Here is a 24,329-nt window from a genome sequence, read left to right as displayed (position 1 = left end):
ATGACTCCTTCCCCAATGAGCAACTTTTGGCTATTTCAATGAAGGGGGTTCCATTGTTCGCAGATCTAGCAAACTTTCTTGTGTGTGGAATCATTCCGGATGAGTTCTTTTCATTGTCAATATCATTATTGGGACGAGTCATACCTTTTCCGGATTTACACGGATGGGGTAATTAGAATATGTGTACCGTACGAAGAGCAAAGTGATATTCTTGAGGCTTGCCATTCTTCTCCTTATGGTGGTCACTATAGCGGAGCAAGAACGGCGGCCAAAGTGCTAAGTTGCTAAGTATCTGGGAATAGTTGGTGATGGCCACGTTGTGGAGGTGATTCATTTCAATTGATGGTAATTTGCGTCGTGCCGCGATATTAAATCAGGCGATGCTTGGGAGGTAACCCATGTTTCTTTTTCTTTTCTTTTCTTCTTTTGTAGTTAGGTGTTATTTTTGTGCTAACTGGATTTGAAGTGTGTTGTAGGGTTGAGTGTGCCTTATAGGAAATATGTCCAGAAATTTGGCTAAGTGTTGAAATAATTGCGAACCGCACAAATTGAAGGGGGAAAATGACAACTCTCTGAAGTTGGTTTGTTAGAGAAATGGCCAAATTGAGGCCGCAAGACAAAATCTGAGGTCCGCAACAAATTTTGCGGCCGCACGGCAAATTCTATGGACCGCAACACAAAGGGCTTCTGAGCTCCCAGTTAACAGAGTGCGGACCGCAATGGAAATTCTGATGCCGCACTCAACTTTATTTCCCTCAGTCAGAACCATCTAGTATGAATAGAGGGCCTGGGGATACTGTTACTTTTTTCCCTCTATGAGCATTCACAAGTCTAATTACAACTGCAAGCATGTTTCTTGTCTATTTACAACTACAACTGCAAGCATGTTTCTGCGGACCACACTCCCCTACCTTGCAAGCATGTTTTACATTGTGTTGTTCGCTGCCTCTCTGATGTGTTCTTGTATGTTTGCACTTGAATTACAACTGACACCTGCATTTGCTTGGTACAAAAAATGGTTAGATCTCGAGGCAGAGGTGATACTTCAAAGGGGAGGGGTGAACTTTCTAAAACATTGAAATCATCTGGTAAATCATCTGCCACACACACTCAACATCTGTGATTACTTATTTGCACTGCTTCATATCTAGTATGCCTCAATTCCTTGTAGAATGTTTCAATTTTTAGTTTAATTTACAACTTGTTAGTTAGTTTTAGACCATTTGCCAGTAGAATTCAATTATACAACCATGTGGGGTTAAACCTACAATGGGTCAACTAGTACTTGATGTATAGGGAATGGGTAAATAGGTTTTCATGATTATACACTGCCACCATATCAAATTTGTGCAAAAACTGAAAACCCTAGAGCTCTGATCGTAATTGTTTTGAAATCTGCGGCCGCACAAGAAATTGTGCGGTCCACTGAAGTTGAAATTAGGGCACTTTAGTCAAGCATGATTCTGCGGCCGCAATGAAAAATGTGCGGACTACAGAAATCCCGTTGCGGCTACAGAACAACTATTTATCTGTTATCAGAGAGTTGTCAATTTTATGACTCACATGTGCGGCTGTAATAGAAAATGTGTGGACCGCAAAATATTAATTGCGGTCGCAAAATAGCCCATTCTCTGTTATCAGAGAATTGGCAGATTGGTGGTGTCTGATTTACGACCGCAATGACAATTGTGCGAACCGTAATCCAATTATGTAGCCGCAATGATAAATTATGCGGTCCGCAATACCCATTCTGTGGCCGCAATGAGAATTCTGCGGACCGCACTCCCCTACCTTGCAAGCATGTTTTACACTGTGTTGTCAACTATCTCTGATGTGTTCTTGTATGTTTGCACTTGTATTACAATTGACATCTGCGTTTGCTTGGTACAAAAAATGGTTAAATCTCTAGGCAAAGGTGATACTTCAAAGGGGAGGGGTGAACCTTCTAGGGGTCGAGGCAAGAGTACTTTACCCCTCGCTCTCCAAACGATAATCACAAAGAAGGCTACAGCCGGCCAAAGGAGAGATGCAAAGCCCTCCGAATCCAGTTCTTATATCCCATCTAAGGAAGCATCGGAGGGCAACTTGGTTCAAGAGAAGTCGGTTGTCCAATCAAAGCCACCAGGAAGGTATCAACTTTGGGACGAGCCTTCCACATCTCAGAGCACTTCTGAGGATTCGGAAAATGCTAGTTAGGCTTTCGAGCCCTCCTCTACACCTGTCCCTGAGGCAACAACGACTACAGTTGATGACATCCCCGATGATGGCAGAGAGGGAGATGCTACGGTTGCCGACCTTGAGCGGTCGAAGAAGAAAGAGATATAGGAGGATAGATTCGTCAGTTTGGCTGCCTTCTCTAGTTTCCATGAGTGGTGGCTAGTGAGATCTCTCACTCTTGAGCATCAGTTCCAATTGAAAGAACTTCAAAAGTACAATCCTACAGTCTTGAGGCAGTTCTGAGAGCAGAATGGGTGGATGTGGTTCACCCAGAGCGTCGTAGACGCGAAGGAATACCTTGTCCAGGAGTTCTACGCCAATGTGGTGCATATCAAGAAAGGGACCAAGGTAACTAAAGTGAGGAACCTGAAGGTGTGTTTTGACCAGCACACATTGAACACCTACTTGGGGTTTGATGATGTTGAGCCCACACAATATTTGGAGAAGTTTGCAATGGATGATGCAGCTCGCCCATGGCTAGATGAGATTCTGGAAGCTCCTAGGCCACCACCACCATGGATCACAGCAGGGGTCTCTATTCATAAAAACACCCTGAGTTTCGAGGCAAAGGGATGGCAGACCTTTGTATGCAGCCGACTGGACCCGTGTCAGAATGAGACATACCTTCTTATACCGCAGGCAGCTCTAGTCGCCTCCATCATGGCTGGGTACTCGATCAATGTGGGTGTCGTGATGTCGGCCAACATATTTGTGGTGGCCAGGGAAGCTGATACCTCCTACCCGTATCCCAACACCATTACTGAGTATCTTACGGATGCACGAGTGGAGCCGCAAGATTTTGATACGAAGGTGGGGGCAAAGAGCCCGTCTCATGGTATTCATTGATGGATTCACACAACCCTAAGAAAAAGGGTCAGCCAAATACCACCATAGGTCAGTCTGATGAGCCATCGGTAGTAGCTACAGAGACAGTCGACATGCCATCTACTTCAGCAGAGCCTTTAACTAGTGCAGCAGCTATGCCCCCACCTCTAGCATCAGTGCCTCTATCATCCCCCATTACAGGTTTTGCCTCAGCTTTGAAGTTGGTGTTGATGCCCACTGCTCCACTATCAGCGCTGCGAGTCTCCCAGACACTGGCGAGCCTCAACAACTGGACACAAATAGCTACTGCAAAGTTGTCTGACATATCCAGTAATATTGCAGCACAGTTCTTCATTCCGGCACCCCAGATTCCCCCCCACAGTTGAAGAAACTCTGAAGAAGCTCTTGGAGAATCAGAACATAATCATGGCCATTTTGGTGTAGCATGGGTCAGTGATAGAAGAGTTGGGCAAGGAAGTGAAGAATATGCGAAAGTCCCAGGCCTCCAAGAAGTCAGTGGACAAGCTCCGGAGACAGGTTACCAAGTTTGCAACAGCCGAAGACATTCCATTTGACATGCTGATTGACCCGCACCACCTAGGCCCAGATCCTACAGTACATACAGCACCAGCTGGCCAGTCTGAGGAGCTAGACCTTATTGTTGATACTGCTGAGGCAGTACGTCAGATGTTCATAACCCAGTCATGCCTGGAGTTGATGATGATGAGATCTAGTTGGATGAGATTGGTCGGTGATGCTGTTGTGGACACAGAGATGGCCAAGGAGCCATAGGGAGTTTTCTTCACTCTTAGCATTATTTTACTCTTATTTTGTTAAGCATTGGGGACATTGCTTATTTTATTCGGGGGGTGGAGTTTATTTGATATATTTTGATGATTCTGAGACAATTGGTTTGTAATAACTGACAGTATTTTTTTCTTTTTCCTTATTCTGTATATATTCTCTCTTTTCCTCTCTCATTATGTATATATCTTCTTTCACTATGTATATTCGTTATGCTTTCAATAGTTTTTACTTTGTAGCTTCTTTACATGTATTTTCTTATTAGTTAGTGTTTAACTAAGTAGTTTATTTTTGAATTAGTAGCTTCTTTTTTATTTAATAGTTTCTTTTTATGTTTTAGTAGATAACATACCTTTGATTTTCTTAATGTCACGGTTCTTTCCAAAGGTAGTTTTTGTGTGAACCGGGTGACTCTTCCCAACGATGGATGGTGACCTTCTTAAGGGACTGAGTCTGTTTTGGTGTTTAGGTAATAATAGTAGTAGTAATGAATAAAAAGACCTAATTAAGTTATGCTCGAAGAGTCAAACATGTTTCACTTGGTACCAACATACTTAGATACATGCTTATGGTTAAAAATAAGTTATTTGGAAAGAAATACCTCTAGTCAGTAACTGTGTGACTCTTGTGTTGACTTAGGCAATCATCGAGTGGTTTAATCGAACTATAGTGATTTTCAATCTTGAATGTAGTTATTGTGGGCCCTTGACTCTATCCTCTTTAACAATCCAGTTGCGTGAGAGGTGAGATGTTTTTGTTGCAATTCCAAGTATACATGTGAATGGTCTAGAACTTGCTCTGAACATGTTTCAAGGCAAAATCTTAAGTTTTGCTTGGCTTGAGAAGTGATTGTAGGCTTTCCTTGACCCGCTTGAATTTTTTCATTGCCCACCAATGTTGTTATCCCTAGTCAACCCCTTTAAGCCTCGAGCCTTTCTCATTTGATAACCATGTTACAAGCTTTTACCCGTTTTGTCGTGACCATCTCTTGGCACCCAAGCTTTCCTTAACACTGTTATGATACAATTGGATAAAAATGTAAGGTTGGGGGGAGAGACCGGGTGCTTGAAGGAGGCATCAAGGCACAAAAAGAGAAAATAAATTATGAGAAGAAAAGGCAAGAAAAGGAAAAAAACAAAAAGAAAAATGCAAATGAAAATGAATAAGTGGAAGAGTTGAAGAGATACAAAGAAAAGTAATGATACAAAGCATGGAGAAATCAAAGAGGGAGAAAATGAATGTCATGATCAAGAAATAGTGATGCTAAGTCTCTCTAGTTCCCCAAGGAAAAGAAAGTGCCTCAAAGAATTGGTAAAGCATAAGCCGAGAACAAAAAAATAGAGTACTTAAGGAAAGATGAACCCGCTCTACCATAGTATATCCAACCTTAGTCCAAAAGATTCATTACATTCCGAAAAAGCCCTACGTGATTTCAAGCCGAGTGAGCTTACATTAGTGGCGATCTACATGAGGGGCAAGCCTATGGTACTTAAAGTCGTACTTGCGACATTCTCTTGAGAGAGATGAGTGAACCTTTCGTAAATCTTTTGGATTGAGTGCTAAAATTCTTAAGTAAGATAGGCAAACGGAGAGTAGAGGAGGAGGAGTTTGGGATCCATAATGACCTACATGAAAGAGCGAGCTTCCTTGATGAATAAAGTTAACTGTTGATGTTCAAGTGTCACATTAGAACTATATATGCATAAAAGTTTAACTTGTCACCTTATTGATAATACATAAGTAGTGTGGGTAATTGTTGGTCCCAAATTGATGTGTGAATGACTCGCCTTTGATTGTCTAGAATGGCCCTTAACTTGTGGAGATAGGAACTATTTTATTTTCTTGAGGACAAGCAAAACCTTAAGTTTGGGGGAGTTGATAAGTGGAGATTTTGGCTACTTATTAGCACCTTTTAGCTTTTGTTTTAGTCTAAAAGCGTATAATTGTGTTCCCGAAACTGATAAAATGTGCAAAATTGCAGGAATGTTGGAAGTTGGACTCCCAGGATGAAATTCGACTCAAAAATGAGTAATCAAAGCACAAGGAAACAAAAAGCACAAGAACTTGCAAAGTGCGGACAGTAGAATTCCATCTGCGACCGCAAACAATAAAGAAAAACCCAACATACTTCCTAGAAAAATGATGTCCACAAAGGAATTGTGCGGCCGCAATTAAAGAATTGGAAATCAACTTCAGAGGGTGTGCAATTTTCCAAAGTTCAAGTCCCTCAAGATTGCGGACCGCAGAAGACCAAGTTACGACCGCAGTTTTAAATCTGCGGACTGCAGAAAGACTGCCTCGAGGCCGCAGACCTCCAGCTCCTGAGAAGTTGAAGAAATTGCGGACCGCACATGGAATTGTGCGGCCGCAGAATCTTTCGAGGGGTATTTTTGTCCGAAATTGTCAACTTTGTAAATAGAAGAGTTTCACGAAATTAGGTCAACTTTTGACATCAACAACTACAATAGTCGTTTCTCTTTGCTTCTTTTAGTAGTTTTTCATATTTTGGGATATTTTAACATAGATTTTATCATTTTAATTTTACAATATGAGTTTAATTAGTATTTCTTCTTCTATCTCTTCAATTTCAAGCATGAGTAGCTAGATTTTTACTAGGGTTGTGATCCAACCCTAGTGTGTAAATCTTATGGGTATTTAATTTAATGCTTGTTTATGGTTGAGTGTTTATAATTTAGCCTTGTTCATGCTTTAATTTGTGGAATTAATTATTGCAAATATTAGTTCATGCCTATTTGATTTAGTCTCTACTTGAGAAAGAGAGACTTAGTCTAGAAAAACTTGGCTAACAAGAAATTGGGTCAATCGAGAGATTGATAATCCCAATTAAAGCGTTCAACCTAGAGATAGTAATGACCCGACTTGAGTTTTTATCAACCGTTTTGTGCAATATCCATTTGGACCTGAGAAAGCCAAATTGAGCAAAATTACTCTCTGACTGAGAGGTATTGAGTGGGTAATTGAGAGTTGATAGCTATAATATACTCCGATCAGCAAAACAAGTAAAAGGTCTATATCTCATTAGGCAAACACCTAGGTGATGGTCATAGCCCTAGGCTTTTTACAAAACTTGAAAAACAAAAAAAAAATTCTTAGTTTCATTTCTTAACCTTGCAATCTTAGTTTAAAATAGACATAGAAACAACTTCAATTTGTGGAAGTGTAAATTGAGGTAGTTCAAACTCACGTACTACAATATATACTCCTAACTCCCATATATAGCTCCCTGTGAAAATCGACCCCGACTTTTGTTGGGTACTACTATTGCAATCGACCGTTTCATATCTTTGATTTAAGGTGTGAATTGGACGAGATCAATTTTCGGTGCCGTTGCCGGGGAATTAAAAACGGTGTTAACTATATATTTAGGTGTGTTTTGGAATATCTTCTTTTCCTTCCTTGTTACTAATGTATTGAGAAATTGTAGGTGCAATCATGGCAAACAATGAGCTCGGAAACATAGTTTTAGGGGATGTGGACGTTGAGGATGATCAAATGGATAAGGTCCCTCTTGAACCTCAAGCCAATAGACGAGGTCGAGTGCCTCATGACAATATGCCCGCTCCACTTCCACCTCCACCACGAGCGGCTCCACGCCCGGTGTTGCCGAATGAAGGGTATGCAAGTGCTATAGTCTCTCCCCGTATTAGGGCGGGCAACTTTCAAATAACCAACGTGATGCTCACTTTGCTTGAGCAACGAGGGTTCTTCACCGGTGCACCGGGTCAAAATGCATACAAACACTTGATGGGGTTCGTAGATACGTGTTGGGGGAGTAAACAAATAAATGTCTCCGAGGATGCTTTGAGGCTAAGGCTTTTTCCCTTCTCTCTACGGGAAAAAGTTTTAGATTGGTTGGAACGTTTGCCAAATCATTCAATTCATACTTGGGATGAATTGGCGGAGAAATTTATTTCTAAGTACTTCTCTCCCTGGCACATGGCTATACTTCGGGATGAAATTCTAGCGTTCAAGTAAGAGCCCAATGAACCACTACACGAGATATGAGAATGATATAGAACAATGGTGAAAAAGTGTCCCAACAACGATATGACGGAAAACATGATTCAACAAACTTTCTATCGGGGGATCAATACAACCAACCAATGTTAACACACTTCATTACCTTTGCAAACACGGAATCTACAATTACATGCCTTAGTAAAATTATCCAAATCTTAGATAATTTTAAAGTTTTAAATATTAAGCAAGCAATTTGTAATTTTAAATTTTTAAATATTAAGAATTTTTACCTAAATAAAATAATTGGAAATATTTAATTGCCAATAAACTTTAGCTAACCTAACTCCTAAATAAAGGAGGGTTTTTGTTTAAACTATTAGAGATGTAAGATACATAATTCTTGCATTTCAATTTTCAAAACCATAATAAGAGTCTAAAAAGAAAAGATGTTTCATTAAACAACGGTTCAAAAAGAGCCAAATTTTGGTTTCTTTTTACTATTGGAGACGTAAGTTGTGCATATCACAATGCTAAATTATACATTTCATATTTCAAAATCCTAAATATTAAAAAATTTATCATGAAAAAGTATTATGGTTATGTTATTGTTCAGTGTTCAGTTAAGGAAATGATTTATACAAGGTAAAGTTATAGTGAAAATCAAAGTCCTAAATCTTAGGAACTCTTACATAGTTTAAACAAGGAAAGATTTAATAATAAAATATTTTAATTATTTTTGAAATATTAGGAAAATAATCTATTTACTACTTGTCCAATATGAATTCTACTTTTAAAGGGAGAAAAAGACGAATGATATTTTGCTAAGAAATTTCGTGTTTTTAATATAATATAGATTGATAGATTAATCTATATAATTCCTCCATAACTTCTTAGAACCAAATGACCCCTCCCAAGTCTATTCCAATACATCATCGTCTAAATTTGACATCTTTTAATATATTAGGCAAATCTATATATTAATATAAAAGCAGGACCCAGAGAAGTGATGTGGCATGTCCTATTGATCTCTAAATATATTTATCTACTTTTCTAATTTCTCAGGCTTTTCTCTCTAATTTTCACAAAATAAATTCAATTATTAAATTAAAAAAAATACAATCAATCAGTAAAGGTACGTCTTTCAAAATTCTTTGGAATCCGTTCCAAACCAAAATCATACCTTCAATTCCCACGACACCAAATATAGAGAGTAAATCAAGAATCTACTTCAATTTCATTGCTCCCAAATATGTAGTATAAAATCGACAATCAACAAAGGAGAAAAATTCAACCAATACCCATATCAAGCCAGAGAACAAGTGAACATGGCAGAAGACTTTTACGGTCTGTGAGAAAGATCTAAGTTACAAAGCTTCATATTTGGTTGGTCGACTTCATGTATTTATGTGTTAAATTCCGTTTTATCATTTTCTATTGCAGGCCTTTATATTGATTTTTTCCGTCCTTGCACTACAGTCGGCGGAGCCAATTTGTCCAAGCATGTGGATTCCGGTGAAATATTTCCTTGTTGTTTTTCTTCTTCTTTTTTATTTGGCTTTTACACTGCTTATCCTGAGATTGAGATTTATGTTAAGAAAAAAGAGTGAAAAAGTAGGGGAAAATGAGAATAGCATCTCCAATTGGTGTCTGCAGCATATATAGGTTTTATAATTATATTGAAAGATGATTAGTAATGTTAAAAGTGACATAATTTTTTAGTTTCCATTGTGTTTATACTGACCAATAACTTGAGGTATCTGGAGATTCTAGGTCAAACTACATGTTCAAATTGTACTTATATGATTGTTGCACAAAGGAACAAGCAAAGTAGTAGAAAAGAGAGGACGAACCACCAGTCAAAAATTATCTCTCTTCCCGCTTTTCTTCTCCGAGGCCAAAAAATAATAATATTGTGTCCAACTCTAAATGATATTGTTTAATATTCGTGAAACTTATCTAATTATTTAAATTTAAGAGATATATTTCTATGTCTTATGTTCTTGATTTTTCTTGATTTTTATGTTGGTTTTAGCAATAAAGTTTGTATCTTTTGGTTATTTTGTCGTCCATTTTGTAACGTTTACTTAATCTTGAATGTGCTCTTAATAAAATTTTTATCTAACATTTTATGCAGAAATAATGATGTTAGGATGTTTGTTTGCCATTTGTTGTATCTATTTTCTCAATCAGCGTCTTGATTTCAGGTTAATTTTGAACTGTAAGCATTTTGGATTTTCTATATGCACAAATGATGAGACTTTCTCATTTACTGTGAAATGTTTTTAAGTTAATGGTCCAGTCAATTTTATCTGGACATGTAATGAGATAAAGATGTTACTTTTCTTATCCAGATACGTATTAAGGTAAAGATGTTACCTTTCTCATTTCAGATTGAGATGGGAACTCTTGAAATTTTGGAGTAATATTTGAACATTTTGAATATTCATTTTCAGTAAAAGAGCGAACACTTGGACGCTTCTCTTTGTTAGATTTTTTTTTTTTTTTGGAATTTGTTTAGGTTGGATTTTGGATTACGATAATAGATTTTGTTTTGTACCATGAGGACAGTAGGCTATTCTGATATCATTATTTTAATACACGTTGGGTGATGTTGCTAACCACAAATATTTTAGTTATTTATACCGGAGATGGTCCTGGACAATGTCGTGATTATATATTATGACAAAGTAAACTTAATTAATCATCTCTTCATTTATTCATCCTTCGCTTACAACTTAGATGATCATGAGTTTTTACCAGAGTGATATCACAAACGTTTTTACGAATGTTATTTATTATATTTTTTGCCTTTTCTCTCCATTTTTTGTCCCTCTAAAGATTTTTGGTTCTTTTATTTTCCCTTTAACCTTCTTAAAGTCTTTCATACAGAAATTGTCAAAACATTAAATTGAAATAGGCAATTAAGTGTTTTGGTCTTTCTCTCAGCTATACTTTATTATTAATGTGTTGTCTTTTCAGTTTTTATTGTGAATCCTATGCCTCTTCATTTATATTAGTGTGTTTTCTTTCATCCTATATCCTTTTGCTTTTTTCTATGTTTTATTTTCAGTGTGCATTTTGATGGAATCAGAAGGTATTGAATTTCATGGGATAAACTTAGAGTTGTATACACATTGGAAGCATATTATTTATCTATGTGAATAAAATTTTCATATATGTTCTTGAATATTCATTCTGGTATCGGTGAGTGCTCCGCTTCAGTTGGAATTAGTGTAACTATGGTGTTGCCCTTTTAGTTTTTTGTGTTCAATTAATTTTGATTATTATTTTAGCTGTTTCATGAGCATTAAAATTATCTATCGATTATTTTTTATTTTTTGCAAAGAAAGACTATTTCCCATTGTTGTTTTAGATTCATTGGAGAAACTCTGCAGTGGTTATTTTATAGGAATACTGAAGAATCAAGTTCTAAGTAGTTATGCACTTAAATCTTTTTATTTGTTCTTATCTGACATAAGTTCCCTAAAATATTTGAACACTTCTATAATAAAGAAAGATTCGTGCATCATCATGGATCTGTTTTAGAATTTCGGCTCTTCTACTATTTTTATGTTGATTTTAATTTTTGCATATGTATTATGCTTATGGTTTTATGCCTTTGCACTTCCTAATTTTCATTATATTGTTGTTACTATTTTTATTGCCATCATGGATGTGGCATGTCCTATTGATCTCTAAATATATTTATCTACTTTTCTAATTTCTAAGGCTTTTCTCTCTAATTTTCACAAAATAAATTCAATTATTAAATTAAAAAAAATAACAACCAATCAGTAAAGGTACGTCTTTCAAAATTCTTTGGAACCCGTTCCAAACCAAAATCATACCTTCAATTCCCACGACACCAAATACAGAGAGTAAATCAAGAATCTACTTCAATTTCATTGCTCCCAAATATGTAGTATAAAATCGACAATCAACAAAGGAGAAAAATTCAACCAATACCCATATCAAGCCAGAGAACAAGTGAACATGGCAGAAGACTTTTACGGTCTGTGAGAAAGATCTAAGTTACAAAGCTTCATATTTGGTTGGTCGACTTCATGTATTTATGTGTTAAATTTCGTTTTATCATTTTCTATTGCAGGCCTTTATATTGATTTTTTCCGTCCTTGCACTACAGTCGGCGGAGCCAATTTGTCCAAGCATGTGGATTCCGGTGAAATATTTCCTTGTTGTTTTTCTTCTTCTTTTTTATTTGGCTTTTACACTGCTTATCCTGAGATTGAGATTTATGTTAAGAAAAAAGAGTGAAAAAGTAGGGGAAAATGAGAATAGCATCTCCAATTGGTGTTTGCAGCATATATAGATTTTATAATTATATTGAAGTATGATTAGTAATGTTAAAAGTGACATAATTTTTTAGTTTCCATTGTGTTTATACTGACCAATAACTTGAGGTATCTGGAGATTCTAGGTCAAACTACATGTTTAAATTGTACTTATATGATTGTTGCACAAAGGAACAAGTAAAGTAGTAGAAAAGAGAGGACGAACCACTAGTCAAAAATTATCTCACTCTTCCCGCTTTCCTTCTCCGAGGCAAAAAAATAATAATATTGTGTCCAACTCTAAATGATATTGTTTAATATTCGTGAAACTTATCTAATTATTTAAATTTAAGAGATATATTTCTATGTCTTATGTTCTTGATTTTTCTTGATTTTTATGTTGGTTTTAGCAATAAAGTTTGTATCTTTTGGTTATTTTGTCGTCCATTTTGTAACGTTTACTTAATCTTGAATTTGCTCTTAATAAAATTTTTATCTAACATTTTATGCAGAAATAATGATGTTAGGATGTTTGTTTGCCATTTGTTGTATCTATTTTCTCAATCAGCATCTTGATTTCAGGTTAATTTTGAACTATAAGCATTTTAGGTTTTCTATATGCACAAATGATGAGACTTTCTCATTTATTGTGAAATGTTTTTAAGTTAATGGTCCAGTCAATTTTATCTGGACATGTAATGAGATAAAGATATTACTTTTCTTATCCAGATACGTAATGAGGTAAAGATGTTACCTTTCTCATTTTAGATTGAGATGGGAACTCTTGAAATTGGTTGGAGTAATATTTGAATATTTTGAATATTCATTTTCAGTAAAAGAGCGAACACTTGGACACTTCTCTTTGTTTTTTTTTTTGTTTTTTTTTGGAATTTGTTTAGATTAGATTTTGGATTATGATAATAGATTTTGTTTTGTACCATGAGAACAGTAGGCTATTCTGATATCATTGTTTTAATACACGTTGGGTGATGTTCTAACCACAAATATTCCAGTTATTTATATCGGAGATGGTCCTGGATAATGTCGTGATTATATATTATGATAAAGTAAACTTAATTAATTATCTCTTCATTTATTCATCCTTCGCTTACAACTTAGATGATCATGAGTTTTTACCAGAGTGGCATCACAAACGTTTTTACGAATGTTATTTATTATATTTTTCGTCCTTTATTTTTTGCCTTTGCTCTCCATGTTTTGCCCCTCTAAAGATTTTTGGTTCTTTTGTTTTCCCTTTAACCTTCTTAAAGTCTTTCATACAGGAATTGCCAAAACATTAAATTGAAAGAGGCAATTAAGTGTTTTGGTCTTTCTCTCAGCTATACTTTATTATTAATGTGTTGTCTTTTCAGTTTTTATTGTGAATCTTATGCCTCTTCATTTATATTAGTGTGTTTTCTTCCATCCTATATCCTTTTACTTTTTTCTATGTTTTATTTTCAGTGTGCATTTTGATGGAATCAGAAGGTATTGAATTTCATGGGATAAACTTTGAGTTGTATACATATTGGAAGCATATTATTTATTTAGGTGAATGAAATTTTCATATATATTCTTCAATATTCATTTTGGTATCGGTGAGTGCTCCGCTTCAGTTGGAATTAGTGTAACTATGGTGTTGCCCTTTTAGTTTTTTGTGTTCAATTAATTTTGATTATTATTTTAGCTGTTTCATGAGCATTAAAATTGTCTGTCGATTATTTTTTATTTTTTGCAAAGAAAGACTATTTTCCATTGTTGTTTTAGATTCATTGGAGAAACTCTGCGGTGGTTATTTTATAGGAATACTGAAAAATCAAGTTTTAAGTAGTTATGCACTTAAATCTTTTTATTTGTTCTTATCTGACATAAGTTTCCTAAAATATTTGAACACTTCTATAATAAAGAAAGATTCATGCATCATCATGGATCTGTTTTAGAATTTCGGCTCTTCCACTATTTTCATATTGATTTTAATTTATGCATATGTATTATGCTTATGGTTTTATGCCTTTGCTCTTCCTAATTTTCATTATATTGTTGTTACTATTTTTATTGCCATCATGGGGACATATTTTCTTACTAACGGCTGAGAATTATTGGTGGTAGTAGCCTTTGTTTTCTCCTGGTCTCTACAATTTTCTCTCTAGCTGTGCTCGGTATATTACTACTACTATTATGTTAAGGTTAAGATGTCAAAGTTCTTCCTCACCAATTTCTACTTTAGATGTGTACATGATATTAAATTTTATCTTGCCATAGGATTTCTTTGCAATGAGTGTGTGTGTGTGTGTGTATATATATTTTTTTTTTCAAACCATTTCTCCCATATTTAATCTATTGAATTCCAGTAAATTGTCATGTCATTTTGTGTTATATTACTATCAACCATGTCATTTTGGCCATTTGAATTTAGGTGCTATTGGAATTTCACACTCAAATCTGTTTGTGAAGGGTTTATAGAAACATCAAATGTGACTTATCTTTTGACGGAGAAACTAAGAGTATGATTGTTGCTCCATTTGGTCGATATTTAGGAAGTAAGGTCAACAAAAAACTCATGAACCAATTATTATTGTGAGTTCAATGAGTTTTATTATGGTAGCCACCTCTGCTCGGATTATGGGGAGCCCTGAAATTTTTTTGGGCTGTAAAGAAGACCTTTTGTTTCCTTTGTACTTATATTAGAAAGAGAATTTGAATGATTCATGACTAGCTTAATAAGAGTTTCAAATGTAATATAGTTATTGTCATGACCCAAAATCCAAAAAGGTCGTGATGGTGCCGGACACCACTGTCAGGCAAGCCAACCATAATCAATTAACTTAATTACCCATTTTAGTATTTTTAAAATAAAAAAAATTTCAATAAAATAGTAAAGATAAAACTCATAGAGTAAATGATAAATATTTTTAAAAACTAAATTTCTAAATAATTCATAACCATTCCCAAAACCCGGTGTCACAAGAGCATGAGCATTTACTAGGGAATTAAAATAAAATACATCATCTGTCCATAATACAAATTAGACAGGGAAGCATAATAACTCTAACGGAGATTCTGTTAGCTGCGGATCGTAATATAGAATGCAGCTTACCTATGTCCCCACAATTATTAACCACACCTTTGGGCCCACAAGGCCGCTATACATATATGTACCTGCACAATAAAATGTGCAGCAAGTGTAGTATGAGTACGAAAATAACGTGTACCCAGTAAGTATCAAGCCTAATCTCGAAGAGGTAGAGACGAGATAGCCGACTATGACACTCACTATGGGTCAATAATATTAAATAATCATGAAAATAGAAATATTTATATCAACGTGATTCACAAAGTTAACAATAATTTTATTTAACCAGCAGAAGTAATTAAATTCCTTCAATTTCAATAATTCTCAATATATTAATTAAATTCCTTCAATTCAAATAATTTCTAATCTATTAATTAAATCCTTCAAATTCAATAAAAATTTCAATTTATCAAATAGCTTTACAAGCTGTAATAAACTGTCCAAGTATCGTATAATTATTATTATTATTAAGCACGATTTCTGCCGAGGTTGTACGGCCCGATCTAGAGTTTCGTGTACACTGCCGAGGGACGTGCAGCACGATCCATAAATGCATCTATCTTGCCGAGGCGTTCGGCCCGCTCCACAAGAAAGGAGGACATTTTCTTATGTACCTCTGGAAGGAGAGTATATTTATTATAAGATAAATTCGGGAGGAAGAACAATTTCTTCTAACAATTAATTAATTTAAACAGAAAATCAAGCATATGAGATTTCCATCCTTTAATATCTTTATCTGAAAATTCACAATATATTCATATATCTTTATCTAACAATTCACAATATATTCATATATATCAATTAATATTAATTAAATAAAGAATATAATTTACATAAGTAATTCATGCTTTGAGTCCTAAACTACCCGGACTTTAGCATTAATAATAGCTACGCACGGCCTCTCGTCACCTCGTGCGTACGTAGCCCCCGCAATTAGCAACAATTATTCAATTTAATCCCTATGGGGTAATTTTCCCCTCACAAGATTAGACAAGAGACTTACCTCGTCTTGCTCTAATTTAATCCACTAGTAGGCCTTTTCCTCGATTATCCAACTTCGATTGGCTCGAATCTAACCAAAAATAATTCGATACAATCACTAAAATTTATAGGAATCAATTCTATAAAAAAAATACTACATTTTCAATAAAAATCCCGAAATTAATTAAAAATTCGTCTGTGGGGCCCACATCTCAGAATCTGGCGAAAGTTATGAAATTCGACAACCCATTAAATTACGAGTCCAACCATACTAGTTTTACTCAAATCCGACTCTGAATCGATACCGAAATCTCAAAAATTCGTTTCTGTGAGATTTCTAAAAGTTTTCAAATTTCAATCTCAAAACACTAATTAAATGGTGAAAACAATGATATATTTGTGTATATAGACCAAATCCGAGTTGAATCACTTACCCCAAATGTCTTTCCTTGAAAATCTGCCAAACGTCGCTTCTGCTCAAGCTCAAGTTTGTCAAAAATGGCAAATGAGTCGAATGCCTCTGTTTTTATAACTTACACATCTGCCCAGTTCGATCTTGGGAGCTCGATCTTGGGAACTCGATCTTGAGAGCTCGATCATGGGAGCTCGATCTTGGGAGCTCGATCTCGGGAGCTCGATCATGGGAGCTCGATCATGGGGGAGCTCGATCATGGGAGCTCGATCTTGGGAACTCGATCTTGGGAGCTCGATCACAGCCCAGAATTTCCAGCATAAGAGAAAATTGCAGGAGTTGTTTAAGTCCAATTTGTGATCCGTTAACCATCCGAAACTCACCCGAGGCCCTCGGGACCTCAACTAAATATACCAACAAGTCCTAAAATATCATACGAACTTAGTCGAACCTCTAAATTACATCAAACAACGCTAAAACCACAAATCATACCCCAATACAAGCTTAATGAAACTAAGAATTTTCAACTTCTACATTCGATGTCGAAACCTATCAAATCAACTCCGATTGATCTCAAATTTTGCATGCAAGTCATAAATAACATAACGGAGCTATGAAAATTTTCGAAACTGTATTCCTACTCCGGTATCAAAAAGTCAACTCCCCGGTCAAACTTCCAAACTTAAATTCTTATTTTAGTCATTTCAAACCTAATTTCACTACGGACTTCCAAATAAAATTCCGATCACGCTCCTAAGTCCAAAATTACCATACGGAGCTGTTGGAATCGTCAAAATTCTATTCCGGGGTCGTTTGCACATAATTCGACATCCGGTCACTATTTGAACTTAAATTTTATTTTTAATCAAAATTCCATATCTCGAGCTAGGGACCTCGGAATTTGATTGCGGGCATACGCCCAAGTCCCAAATCACGATACAGACCTATCAAAACTGTCAAAATACTGATCCGAGTCTGTTTGCTCAAAATGTTGACCAAAGTCAAACTTGGCCTTTTAAAGCCAACTTAAGGAACTAAGTGTTCCGATTTCAACCCAAACACTTCCAAATCCCGAACCAACCATCCGCACAAGTCATAAATCATTTAAAGCACATACGAAAAGTTTTATTTAAGAGAATGGAGTTCCAAAAGTCAAAACGACCGGTTAAGTCGTTACAGTTATAAGTCACCTTTTATACATATGAGGTGCCTTAAAATAAAGTTGCTTGTGTTATATACTTGATTTCTGCTGTGTAAACTTTTGCTGCTATAAATGTTATAACTATAGCTTTTATTATTAATAAAATTCTGAGACAAATGGTCATTTCTGTTTATGGTTCTTGCTTAATATGGTCTGGCAGTCGTTGAAATTATCCAAAGTCATATTCATTAAAAAAATTGCATTTGCTGCATGGTATGATAACCAAAGCATTGATATTATGCTCAACATGAAAGTGGTTATTCCATATAATACTAATATAACCCATTTTCAGTAAAAACAAAATAAAAAAGAAAAATTGTATTGCGGCTGAATCTAATTTGAAAGCTAAATCTTTAACCTGTAATAATATTTATTGGGCGCCATAATGCTCTACATGACTTTACTTTTGCGACAATTAAAATAAATACAAGGATAAAAAACTTGAGGTAGAGGCTGAGAATAGTGAAGTCATATTAACCAAAGCAAAAGAAGCACCACCAATAGAAGTACATGCACCAAGTAAGTCGGCTTTTCAAATTTTAGAACCAAACCAATTAAGTCGGTTTTTTATCGATTCGGTTTTTGTTAGTTTTTCGGATTTTTTTGGTTATTTATCGGTTTTTTCTTAAATATGAGACATACACTACCAAACGCATATTCCGGCTACTACATTTTCAACGTAACACTATCAAACTAATTGCTCTTTGAGAAATCTATCATTTACCAAGATATATTGATGATAATTGACTCAAATAGTGATGAATAATTTAAGTACTCAATTAAAAATCAATTATTTTTAACATGAAATAAATTCTTGTACTTAGCAAAATAAAACTACCAATCAAACTAGAATGCAAAGAATTAGATTATTATAATAACAAACAACTAGACTAAAAATACAAATGACTAATATGTACCATAAAATTTCAGAAACTTTATATAAAAATATACATATATATAGGTATAATAATAAATTTATATAACTACTTTTATAGTCGGTCTGGTTTGTTTTTTTCGGTTATTTTTTTATTAAAACCAAAACCAAACCAAATTTAATCGATTTTTAAAATTTAAAACCAAAACTAAACCAAACCTAAAAAGTATCGGTTTGTTAGTCGGTTTGATTCGGTTTTTCGGGTTTTTATGAACATTCATAATAGTATGATATACTCCCTCCGTTTCAATTTATGTGAACCCATTTGACTGGGCACGGAGTTTAAAAAAAGAGAGAAGATTTTTGAATTTGTGGTGTAAAATGAGACACATATTTTGTGTGGCTATAAATCATTGCATAAAGATAAATTGTTTCCAAATAAGGAAAGTGATTATTCTTTTTTGCACAAATTAAAAAGAAAATAGGTTAATATAAATTAAAACGGATGAAGCAGTAAATAACAAATAAATCAATTTAGCTAGGGAACATTCTACTCTATATATGTAAAAGAATTTTTAATAATCATCTCCTTTTTCTTTTTCCCTTTTCCTATATACTATTTTAGTAAGACAAAAATTGGATTCATTATTCTTAATTTTTTAAGTTGTTATTTAAAGCATTCTTTTCGTGTCTTAAATAGTTGAGTATTATAGTACTATGAAGGATTCACTTCAATTAGACGAAGGGCGAGGTATTTTATCTGAAGTTAGATCTTTCGTTTTTATGTGAGTAAAGATTAAAATTTAACTTTTAATTGTGTAAAAGATTTTTCACTGTTAATGTAATTTTACCAATTCTCATATGTCATTATACATTTTAATAGTTTATAGTAAAATCGTAAAAGAAATTTTTTATTAGTAGAGATTGATTATCTGTTTACTGATTTAAATATGTTTTAGTTTTTTATGATCGCGCTAAATTAACTAGTTTTAAAATAAATAGAAGATGTGGGCACTTTCTGATATTAGGCCTAAATTTCATTGGACCGAAACCTGCTCCCGCAAGCCATTTGTGACACAAACCCTTACGCGCTGCCTAAGTATATAAAGAAGAATAAGAAGCCAACAAAAAACGCCATTTGAATCAGATTTTGAAAATGCCAGGCTTATCTTGCAACGCTTGTGACAAGGAATTTCTTGACGATACTGAGCAAAAACTTCATTACAAATCCGAATGGCACCGCTACAATCTTAAACGCAAGGTATTGCTGAAAACACCTTTTGATTTAAAAAAAAAAACAAATGTAAAATCGCTTGTGAATTTGATTTCTATGTATTAATTGCCCTTTATCGTGTATTAGATTGGGTGAGTACAACGTTTTATAAGTAAGATTATGCAGATTTAACCTACGCCGTTCCTGTAGGGGGGAACGCTTAGTGCCCCTTTTTACAACAGTAATGTCTGGTCAGCTTGGATGCACCTCTACTAATTCATACTTCTTGCGATCTCTCTTTTTACAACAGTTATATCTGGCCAAACTTGTATGCACCTTGACTAATTCATTTGATTCTTGCTATCCACCAAGGTATAGATTGTTGGAAAAAATATTAGCTAGCTTTTTTGCCTCAGCTGGAAACAGCTACGACGTTCTCTTGCCCCTTCTTTGTTTTGGGTGGGGGTGGGGTGTGGGGCAGAAACCAAAGGATGAAGGTAGTGGGGCAGTCAGGAATTTATGGAAGGGGATTCAAAAAACCTACTAGATTGTCATACTTAGGGTTTGAACTTGTTACCTAAAGCAGTTTTTGAATCCCTTGGCCACTACACTAATCAGAGGATGTTTGACTGGGCACATAGTCTAAAAAGGAAAGACGGACTTGTGGTCTAAGATATTTCAGTGGCTATAAATCATCCCATAAAGGGTATAATGAGAAGTTTAAAAGTAAATTATTTTTAATATAGAAAAGTGTCATTTACTAAAAAGGATAGAAGGTCATATTAATTTGGACAGAGGGAATACTTGTTATCTCCCTCCAAAATTGGACTTTGTTCCAAGTTGTAGTGTAGATAACTAGTTTTTCTACCTCAGCTGGGAAAGCTGTCCATTGCTTTTGCGCCTTCGTTTAAGGGGGGCAGACAACCAAAGGATGAAGGGTTGAAGTTGTCACCATGAACTAAGAATTCAGAGAGTTGAGGATATGAGTTTCATTTTTCATTTTCAGGGTAGCTGACAAGAGCTATAGCATGCCAGTTAACAGGAATGCTAACTGGGAGGCCAGAGGATTGGAAGTGACGACTTATAGAGGATGTAGAAGAAAATGGATGAAGGAAAGGAGTATAGACATTGATACTAAGGGGAGATATGTTTGTTGAATTTCAGAATCTAATAGGAATGGTAACCGAGAGATTAGAGTGCATCTCTAGACTGTTGGGAAGAAAAATGTCAGTTGAATCAAAAGAGTTTGCTTGAGAGCTTTGGTTCAGTGGTAAGCGTGTAGAGCATGATACATTGGTTAGGAACAAAAAACTTGGTATTAAAGTGGAGAAGGGTAGAGTTGCAGGCCCATTATCCATCAAGTTCCAAACCATTTCCAGTTGGTCTTTGAGGATTTCTTGGATATTAAAAAAAAAAGAATGGAAAGAGTTTGGCTATTGGTCTTGTGTCTTAGACATCATTTTCTTCTTTTTCTTTTTAACCCAAAAGATAAATTTCTAGTTTGGTTTTGTCGGAAAATGACATATTCTTAACCTTTACTTGGTGATAGAAAAATGGGAAGTTAAATTTAATTTTCCTGTTAGTACATCTTTCTTTAACTCTGGCTAGTTTGTTTTTTTAGGACTGACCGTGGTTCTTTCATTCTCTTGTTCATTGAATAAACAATATCTTACCGGAGGGGTACATTCGATATATTTTGTGCCCCTTCCCACACTACTGTACAGTAATTGAAGAAACCAAAAGCTCAGGAATACAGTTATACAATCTGCTGTTGCGGAAAAGCATGTGGATCAAACTTATCAAAAAGAAAGCAAAAAGTGGATTTCACCTGATAAAAAGAAAGATTGCCCCCAGGGATTAACTCAATTGGCAAAGGTTGAGAGATTTGTGTCTTAGGTCCCAAATCGAGCCCTGCGCCAACTGCCAAGTGATCTTATTCTGGTATTTAAATGGAGAATGGTCGAGTGGGGGCCCCATCATCCCCGAGTTTCGGAGGCTGCGGTTGGCCCAAAGGGTCGGCTCTAGACGGATTTCTCAGTCATAAAAAAGTGGATTATTGTAGAAATTATACCTACTAATATGGTGCTTCTTATGATTTTTTTTCCTTTTATATCTTTGTTATAGTAACCAAAATCCCATATATCACTGGCCTCTTTACATATTATTTTCATGGGCCAGGAAGAGGTTTGAGTCTGGTAAAGGAACCTGTGTCCAATTGAGATTTTTCAGCTGAACACTACCAAATTAGGGACTTCAGTTCACGTATCATTCATCAAAGCTTAGGATTGATGACTATATATGTCTATGTCTGTCTCTGAATCTCTTCCATATAGTTTGTTAGGGATTGCTTCATGGGTAAGTATGCAGAATTGATGTTTTTGCTGTTGTACATGTTTTTTCAGATAGCAGGAGTTCATGGAGTGAGAGAGCATATTTTTCTAGCCAGACAATCTGCACTTGCAGAAGAGAAGAAAAAGTTAAGTGAAACTCCGTTGATCTATAGCTGTGGTCTTTGTGGCAAAGGGTATAGAAGTTCCCAGGCCCATGCTCAGCATCTGAAATCTAAAAGTCACCTAGCGCGCGCTTCTCAAGAACCAGGTCATCATGATGAGAATAGTGTGACAATCAAGCCACTTCTACGCCACCCTCAGAATGGAACTTCACGGAAGGCAAAAGAATATGGTGAGGAAAGTGATGACAGTGATGAAAGTGAGTGGGAGGAAGTTGATCCAGAAGAAGAGATGATTAGTGAAGCCACTGATTCTTTAACAGAATTAAAGATGAACGAGCATACATCTAATGGCAATATGGATGAAGATAGTGATGTTGATGAAGACATTGGAGACTTAGACCCATCATGTTGCTTCGTGTGTGATAAAGAACACAAGACCATAGAGAGCTGCATGGTTCACATGCACAAGATGCATGGATTCTTCATACCTGATGTTGAGTATCTGAAGGATCCCAAAGGGTTCTTGACTTATCTTGGTCTCAAGGTAGAATATGTTTCCTCTCATCTTCTTTCCAGGCTTTGTCAACTATTTGCGGTGTTCACAATCTTATTTTTTCCATGCTCAGGTTAAAAGGGATTTCATGTGCTTGTATTGCAACGACAGATGTCACCCTTTCAGCAGTTTAGAAGCAGTTCGGAAGCATATGGAAGCTAAAAGTCATTGCAGAGTGCATTATGGTGATGGGGATGAAGAAGAAGAAGCTGACTTAGAAGAGTTTTACGACTATAGCAGCAGGTATGATTTCTAATAAGAAGAAGCTGACTTAGAAGAGTTTTACGACTATAGCAGCAGGTATGATTTCTAATAAGATTGCTTTCTAAGTAATTTGGGTAGGATGTGGGGGGGTAAGTACTATACCTTTTGTAGATTTGTTTTTCCGAAGTACTTTAGGTAGGATGTGTGTTGTAACTAGTAAGCTCTATAGCTTTTGTTATTGGTTCTGAGACTTCTCTTCCCTCGTAGCTATGTGGATGAAACTGGGAAGCAGCTCATTTTATCGGATGACACGGGCAACAGTGTGGAACTTGGAAGTGGTGGATCTGAGCTCATAATAACAACAAGAAACGATGATGGAAGATCTGTTAAGACTCTTGGATCAAGAGAGTTTTTGCGTTACTACCGACAGAAACTGAGGCCTACGCGGATCAATGATGTGGCTGTCAGTGCTGCATTAGCCGCAAGGTATGTATTTGACTTCTTCAAAAGCGTCCATTATCGTCATCTTCCTTCAAACTGTCATCTGAGCCAAAACCATTTCCTTCCAGGTACCGAAGCATGGGTCTTGCAACAGTGCAGTCCAGGGAGCACATGGTTAAGATGAAGGTGTTGAAGGCCATGAATAAGTCTGGTGTGGAGGTTATGCGCAATAAGATTGGCATGAAAAGCAATGTCATCCGTAACCTCCCCAAGAATATACCATATTAGTCATTTCCAAACTAATGCTAGCCTTGCAATAGTTTGGAGATTGATTGGATTTCTATTGTTCCAACTTGTGTATTTCCCCAGTCATATTTATATTTCTGGTTTGCGTTGTGATATCTTACATAACCATTCATGTTGGTGTATTGATTCTATAATGCTCTTATGTTTTTGCTCCAGGAATTAAAAAGGATGAATTGTTTGAATTAGATCTTGGCTCTCGAATTTTCCTTTCTTGATCCCTCCTGTTGTTAGAAATGTTAAATGTTTTGTGTTGAATGTTTTTTTTCCGTCTGTTGTGTTGGAAAATTAGACTCAAGTAGTTATCGTTTACTCAAGCTATATTTGCTATTTCAAAGTTTTTTTTGGTTGGTATTTTTCTCTCTTTTTATGATTTCGATGACCAATGCAGTGACACTTCAAGAGTTATGATTGTTCTAGCGCCACTGCGTCCTTTTATCTCATGGCCCATTTTATAGCATTATGTCACGTACTTCGTCATTAACTAAGTACACATGCGGTGC

The 24,329-nt window shown here is 35.6% G+C and overlaps 1 protein-coding gene across 1 annotated transcript; it reads left to right on the top strand.

Moving 5' to 3' along the window:
- Positions 1–19,686: 19,686 nt before the first annotated feature.
- Positions 19,687–24,014, top strand: LOC104108658 (cytoplasmic 60S subunit biogenesis factor REI1 homolog 1). The gene is made up of 5 exons (XM_009617749.4): positions 19,687–19,921; positions 22,276–22,869; positions 22,952–23,121; positions 23,350–23,568; positions 23,652–24,014. Exons 1-5 carry the CDS (start codon positions 19,817–19,819, stop codon positions 23,809–23,811), a joined length of 1,248 nt encoding a protein of 415 aa, XP_009616044.1. The 5' UTR covers positions 19,687–19,816; the 3' UTR covers positions 23,812–24,014.
- The last annotated feature ends 315 nt before the right edge of the window (positions 24,015–24,329 follow it).

Source organism: Nicotiana tomentosiformis, chromosome 2 (genome assembly GCF_000390325.3).
Source record: "Nicotiana tomentosiformis chromosome 2, ASM39032v3, whole genome shotgun sequence".
Lineage (NCBI taxonomy): Eukaryota > Viridiplantae > Streptophyta > Magnoliopsida > Solanales > Solanaceae > Nicotiana > Nicotiana tomentosiformis.
The sequence above is the reverse complement of the archived record's forward strand: the minus strand, read 5'-3'. Positions and strand labels throughout refer to the sequence as shown.

Excerpts from the sequence above, each read along its gene's own strand:
- LOC104108658 (XM_009617749.4), top strand. The coding sequence starts at position 19,817 with ATGCCAGGCTTATCTTGCAACGCTTGTGACAAGGAATTTCTTGACGAT. Across the intron at positions 23,122-23,349 it reads TTTTACGACTATAGCAGCAG|CTATGTGGATGAAACTGGGA; the intron begins GTATGATTTCTA and ends CTTCCCTCGTAG. Across the intron at positions 23,569-23,651 it reads AGTGCTGCATTAGCCGCAAG|GTACCGAAGCATGGGTCTTG; the intron begins GTATGTATTTGA and ends ATTTCCTTCCAG.